Source organism: Alligator mississippiensis, chromosome 7 (genome assembly GCF_030867095.1).
Source record: "Alligator mississippiensis isolate rAllMis1 chromosome 7, rAllMis1, whole genome shotgun sequence".
In the NCBI taxonomy this organism is placed as follows: Eukaryota; Metazoa; Chordata; order Crocodylia; family Alligatoridae; genus Alligator; species Alligator mississippiensis.
The window spans coordinates 35,505,801-35,512,927 of record NC_081830.1 but is presented as its reverse complement, the minus strand read 5'-3'; the positions used below and the strand labels follow the sequence as shown (position 1 = coordinate 35,512,927).

The 7,127-nt window shown below is 44.8% G+C and overlaps 1 protein-coding gene across 1 annotated transcript; it reads right to left on the bottom strand.

Annotated features, from left to right (window-relative positions):
• Positions 1-292: 292 nt before the first annotated feature.
• On the bottom strand, positions 293-2,886 carry LOC106738607 (olfactory receptor 10C1-like). Its single transcript, XM_059731843.1, has 2 exons — positions 2,245-2,886; positions 293-298 (listed from the first exon to the last, which is right to left on the bottom strand). The coding sequence occupies exons 1-2, from the start codon at positions 2,830-2,832 to the stop codon at positions 293-295; spliced, it is 594 nt and encodes a 197-aa protein (XP_059587826.1). The 5' UTR covers positions 2,833-2,886.
• Between the last annotated feature and the right edge of the window lie 4,241 nt (positions 2,887-7,127).

The following is a 7,127-nucleotide window of genomic DNA, read 5'->3' as shown; positions in this document are numbered from 1 at the left end:
TGAATCATTGTCCCCGATTTGAATCAAAGAGGGCCTGCTTTGCATACCCCTAGTACACAGTAATTCAGATGTTGCCTCGACAGCTCTGAATAGAGTGGAAGAATTCCTTCCATCTTCTGGCAATGCTTCTACTAATGTAGCCCAGCATGCTGTTGGCCTTCTTCACAAAAAGGGCCTTTCTTCTACTGCACTTCATTTAGGCTAGATTTTAGAGAATGGTATTCTAATATGAAGTGATGTGACAAACTTATTAACAATCCCTCCACTGACCAACAACCCTTTGTTTCTAGTTTTATACCTAAGAACATCCAAATTATAAATGACCAAAGCTTGTAAAACAATGACCTGTTTTCCTTTGCATTTGTAAGTTGATGTTTTCAAAGCAAAATTAATGGAAATTGAGCACCTAAATCCCCTGTTCTCCTATGCAAACTGTAGGCTTAAGCAGTTTCTCAAGCACATTTCACTGTTTTGTTTTGTTTTTTTTTTTCATTCTTACCTCCCATCTGGGGGAATGTCTGTTTACCAGAGCACCCCAAGGGATGGAAGGTCGAATAGTCACAAACTCCTCCATGACTATTTCAGGCTGGACATAAGGAAGAACTTCTTTCATGTCCAAGCCCCCAAGGTTTAGAATGGACTGCCACAGGAGGTGCTTCAAGCACCCGTTTTGAATGCCTTCAAGAGACATTTGGATGCTTATCTTGCTGGGATCCTATGACCCCTGCTGACTTCCTGCCCCTGGGGCAGGGGGCTGGACTTGATGATCTTCTGAGGTCTCTTCCAGCCCAAGTGTCTATGAATCTATGAATCTATAGGGAATTGCATTTGAGCCATCCGTGTGCCCAGAATTCTATTTCATTCAGTATATGACCAAAGTATTGCTTGTGATCAACTCTGAGGTACCCAACTGAAGTGCTGGAGTGGCATACTACCTACTTTGGACATATACATACCTCCATTCCAAAAAGTATATATATATAATTTTTTATATATATGCATGTGTGTATGTGTGTGTGTGGAGTGTGAGCCTTTTCCTATAATATGGACACTCATTCACTCAGAAATGCTCTGAAACCCTACCTGGGTAACTCAGAAACAGGACCCTGTCTGTTAGGTGAAATTAAATTCAGCAATTTGTTCCCAAAATCTTGTCTCAAATCTCTCCCAGTCCAACATTTCTTGTTACTTGTGACACAATTTGAGTCTTGGAGTAAGCAGCCTGACACTGACCTTCATATGGAATATCCATGTTGACCCTAATTCATAAATTACCTAAGACAGATCACCTAAGACCCTCTATGTGTTATTAATGAGAATCAACGTCTCATGTTCATTGATCTTGAAATAAAGTTTTCCTTCCTATTGATTTCATAGATTCATAGACTCATAGATTCATAGATCTTTGGGTCGGAAGTGACCTCAATAGATCATCAAGTCCGACCCCTTGCATAGGCAGGAAAGAGTGCTGGGTTTAGATGACCGAAGCTAGATGCCTATCGAACCTCCTCTTGAAGACCCCCAGGGTAGGGGAGAGCACCACCTCCCTTGGGAGCCCGTTCCAGACCTTGCCCACTCTAGCTGTGAAGAAGTTCTTCCTAATGTCCAGTATAAATCTACTCTCTGCTAGCTTATGGCCATTATTTCTTGTAACCCCCAGGGGCGCCTTGGTGAGTAAAGCCTCACCAATTCCCTTCTGTGCCCCCATAATGAACTTATAGGCAGCCACAAGGTCACCTCTCAACCTTTTCTTGTGGAGGATGAAGAGGTCCAGGTGCCGTAGTCTCTCCTCATAGGGCTTGGCTTGCAAGCCCTTAACCATACATGTGGCCCTTCTCTGGACCCTCTCCAGGTTATCCACATCCTTCTTGAAGTGCGGCACCCAAAATTGCACTCAGTATTCTAACTGCGGTCTGACCGGCACCCAATAGAGGGGAAGTATCATCTCCTTGGATCTATTCGTCATGCATCTGCTGATACACGATAAAGTGCCATTAGCTTTTCTTATGACTTTGTCACACTGACGACTCATGTTCATCTTGGAGTCCACTAGGACTCCAAGATCCCTTTCCGCTTCCGTGCCTCCAAGCAGGTCATTTCCTAGGCAGTAGGTATGCTGGATATTTTTCCTCCCTAGGTGCAGCACTTTGCATTTCTCCTTGTTGAACTGCGTTCTGTTGTTTTGTGCCCACTTGTCCAACCTGTCCAGGTCTGCTTGTAGTTGTTCCTAAGAGAAACCCTCACCTCCTTGTTCCTTAAACTGTAGACAATGGGGTTCACTGATGGTGTCACTATTGTATACATCAGGGAGAGAAGCCTGTCACCATCTGGAGAATGCATAGTTTTGGGTCTCACATAAGTAAATATGATGGTACCATAGAAAACAGAAACTATAATGAGGTTTGATGAGCAGGTGGAGAAGGCTTTGCATTGGCTCTCTACTGAGGGCATCCTGAGGACTGTGGAGATGATGAAGATATAGGACAAGAGGATGAGCAAATAAGGGACCAGAATGAAGACAATGGTGACTGTGGCAACAGAAACTTCATTCCTGTAGGTGTCAGTGCTGGCTAATCTCAGCAGAAGGGAAATGTCACAAAAGAAACGTTTAATTCGATTGGAACCACAGTAAGGCAGAGTAAACATTGAAATTGTTTGTCCAAAAGCTACTAGTATCCCAATAGTCCATGAAAAAGCAGCCATCTGTGTGCAAACCTTCTGGTTCATCTTGACAGTATATTGCAGGGATTTGCATATAGCCACATATCTATCATATGCCATGACAAAGAGCAGACAGCACTCTGTGAGGCCAAAGAGAAGAAAGAAAAACATCTGAACACCACAGCCCGTGAAGGAGATTATCTGGATCTCTGAGAGCAGATTCACTAGCAGTTTGGGGGCTATAGCAGAGGTGAAGCTGAAGTCCAAGAAGTACAAGTTCGTGAGGAAAAAGTACGTGGGTGCATGAAGAATTGGCTGGGTCACTGAGATGATAATTATCAGTGTGTTCCAGGAGGGCCACCATGTAGAAGGCTAACACCAGCACAAAGAGCAGAACTTGGATTAGATTTAAAAAAAAAACAACTGGGGAGTTATGTGCCCATCTCCCTCTGAAGGTCCCTCAAAAGGGCTCTTTATATTCTCATATTATTTTAATGAACATAACGGGTGGAATTTCATTTCCCTCTGTGCACCTGAATGTCATTTTTCCAAGCACTTAAATGGGTGTTTGGCACTTATGCACAGTTTCTAATTCTAGTACTCTCTATTACTTACATAGTGTGGACACATAAGTCAACATGCAGGTGCTGAGCATTCAGAGGAGGCTGTGCACTGGATAAGCAGATATGCAGCTATCTATAAACACTGTGAATATGTCAGTCAGAAAACTGTAGACACAAATCCATGACTAGTATGTGTTAGATGGAGAAGAAGGAGGAGAAGGAGAGCTCTCCCATTCCTGTTTTAGCTTAAAAGATGTCTGCTTGGCAATTGTAGGTAGGTTGATTACTCTGCTGCCTTAAACAATTATGTCAATTCCATTCCAGGTTCTCATACCAATTCTCATGCCCCCTCCCTGCTTGGTCCCCTTGGATACTGTCTCGGACGGCCAAAACCGACTCGAGGTGATCTAATAATTACTTGTTCGTCGGGCGGGCTGGTGAACAGAGAGGCCGAGAAAGCTTAATGGTTGTAAAACTTAATTACGTCACTTGTAGTTGCGACGAAAACGGTCCGGTCGTCTGAACAACTATGTCTGTTGTTCCAGCTGATAAGGCTCAGGCTAGCTCATCCATCTACCAATCAAGGCGGTGGGAATAGGGTACGTCTGGGATTGCGCTCGGTGACAGGGAGAAGAATCGATAGGTGATCAGTCTATCGATCAGCTCAGCCACAAGTCAGATCTCTTTTAGAAGCACTCTGCAGCCTGCTCAAAGTTCTCCGACTTGGGTGGAAGTCGCGTGAAATTTTAAATGGCTAGCAAGCCAATTACTAGTCGCCACGTAGGAATAATTTAGAACTGGCCAATAGCGGGACACAAATTTGCATGCGAATGGTGGGAACTCTCTTGCACCGGGGGTTTTCTGCTGCAACAGAAAACCTTTACTTTGCAAGAGGCTCTCATGTGGCGGGAAAATTCCACCATGCCGAGGTACCAAAATCACTGGGTTATGACAGATACTCTTCACCCTCCAAAGAGAAAATGCCAGTCTAAGAAGGAGGGATGCACCTGCTGCTTCCACTGTCCTTGGACAAGCCCGGGTTCCCAGCCCTGGTTGGAGTAGGACACGAACAAATGGGACAGCAGATGTGGCAGGTGCTGAGCCCAAAGACATAAGTAATAAGAATGATGAGAGAAAGGGATGGGAGGGGAGGTGCAACTGAACATGGAGGGAAAGATGCTGCCAAGAGTTGAGTGGAGGAGGGGATTCTTACCTCATTTGGGGACTTGAAAAAGTCCCTGGTTGCTGCTTGCATGGTAAGTTCTGCCTACCCCAGTAGGTAGAGGGGAGGCTGGGAGGGTGAAATGCAGCCACCCCTGCAGTGCCAGTCACTGTTCTCACACCCCCATTTTTACAATTCTGGATCCACCTGTATACATGTGCACAGAAGTGTGTGTTCATGTGTTTGTTTGAGTACAATGCAAAAAAAAATGTGACATTTATCAAATGTAATGGAAGCAGTTAGTGACACAACTTGTATGTGTGACAGAGTGTTCATACTTCTAGTTAGACTCAGAATATGTGATGTAGCACTGATGAGGCAAGCATTTCATACAGATTGCCCATTAGGGCAACTGGTAAAACCTTTTGCAACAAGAAGATAACATTCTATATTTGCCTCTGCTCTGAAGGACTGAATTAACATGATACAGAAAAAAGAATGCACGTCAGGAAACTTGAGATGACCACTTGTTTGTAATTGTTACAACAAAAAGGAGAAGTGGCTCTTGATGTGAAATGAAAGGAAATGATTTGGATCCCCACCCAGTGAGCAGCAAATGACCTTTTTTTGGAATCCTAAATAGGCAAAATTGGATTGTCCATGGAACATGAATTTCACTACTGTCTACAGAGGAAGTTTCAGTATTACTGATATGAATAGTTAGAATATTTGCCTAGCTGAATCTAAGTCTATATCTGCTATGCAGATATAGAACACCAGTACTCAGGGCTGTTGATTTAACTCTTCTTCCTGAACACTAATCTGGAGAAAGAAAAGAAAAGACTTTAGGAGGTCTTAAATCTTCTTTTCAATCTTCTTTTGATTCTCGTTTTAATCCAGGTATAAATCTTGGAATCAATTTTGTGGTATTTGAAACACAAGGCAAACAAAGATGAGATTTAAAAAACAAAAAGCTATATTTTTAGAGGTATGAGGGGAAATATCTTATGTGCTCTGGGGAAATGTCATTATATTTAGGGCTGTGCAAAGCTTTGGGTGATGACTTGATTCAGAGAAGATTCGGCCCGATTTGTTGTCTGAACCTCCAAATCCTAATCGAATCAGGGGGCCAATTTAAAAGTCTGAATCGATTCAAAGCTCTCCGAATCTTCAGAAAAAATTTGGAAAGCTTTGATGATTCAGGCAGCCCCTGGTGGCTGCAGCAGGGAGCTGCAGCTGACTCCAAGCTGGTAAGCAGGGGGCAGGAAGGGGAGGCTGGGGGAGGAGGGAGAGGATGATGGAGGGACAGCTGTCAGACCCCCCCAACCCCCCTGCTCCCTCAGCCCCCCAACCCCCACCCACTCCCCCAGTCCCACCCCCCATGGCTGCTCTACTTGCTCTAATTTGGTACTTTTAAGAAAAGCCCCGGTTCTCACCAGGTGCTGCCAGGCAGAGGGTGTTCCTTGCTGCCCCCCACTGCCCCCCACTGCATGAGAGGCCCTTCCACAAGCCCCCCAACCCCCCCACTCCCCCAGACCCCCAACAGGTGCCCCTGCTGGGCCAGTTCTGGCCCTTTAAGCCAAAAAACCCAAAGAAAAGCCCCACGACTCACTACTCCTGTGGCAGCCTCAGGGATTTGGGGGCTCATGCAGAGCCTCCTATGTGGTGTAGGGCAGTGCGGGACAGCATGGACAAGCCCCCTGCCCCCCCCCCCCAGCAGCAAAGGAGAATCTGGGTTTTTTTGTTCTTAAAGGGCCGGAGTTGGCCTGGGTGGGGCACCCATGGGAGGGCTAGGGGAATGACAGCGGTGGTTGGGGGCTTGTGCAGAGTCCCCCATGCTGTGTGAGGCACAGGGGGGTGACGAGGAGCACCTCCTTCCCCGGCAGCACCCACTGAGTTGGGACATTTTTTTTAAGAAGTGTCAGGAGCAGGGCTGGGCAGGACAGCCATTGCCAGGCTGGGAGATTGGGTGGGGAATGGGCCTGGCCTGGTTGATTCAGAGATTTGGAGACTAGGTTGCTGCCAAATCTCTGAATCAGATTAAGCCGAATTGAATCAGAACAGTGATTCAAATCACCAAATTGAATCACTGTCCCCCAAATTGGCTGAATCCAAATCCCAAGTGAATACTAGCTGCTTCATACACTTATGATTATAATTTGAACAGTTTTTGTAGGAGCCTCATTTTATATGACCAGGTTCCTGCGTTTTAATTAATCCATTTTATGCTGTGAATATTTTATAAACTGAATAAAATATGACCTACAGAACATGTCCAGGTAAATGGCATTCATCCTTTTTAAGATTAAGGGATATCTGGTTGTGTATCATCATTACCTGGTATTTCCACGATGTTATCACATATTCAGGTTCAAAAACAGCATGTGGTCTTGACATAGGGATTACTGGGAGAAAATCTGTGGTTTTAATATTCTTCTGATTTTAAAATATTTTAATCAGGTTTGAAAATGATTCAAAGCACTGCATTTTCATGGAGTGAATAAGACCTGCCCTTTGTGTGGGTGTGCTGCTGCTTCTTTTTGGACAGAGTAAGCTCTGCTGTGCATATGTTCCAGCTACACTCTTTCTTTTCTTTCTTCTGTCCCAGTGATATGTCTAGGATGGCTTAGATAGGGATGCTGCTGTGTTGATTAAAGGGTGACTTGCTCAGGTCCTTTCCAGACCTACTTTTATGATTATGTGACTTGCACTCTTGGTTGCCTGGTAGCCTTGTGTGACTG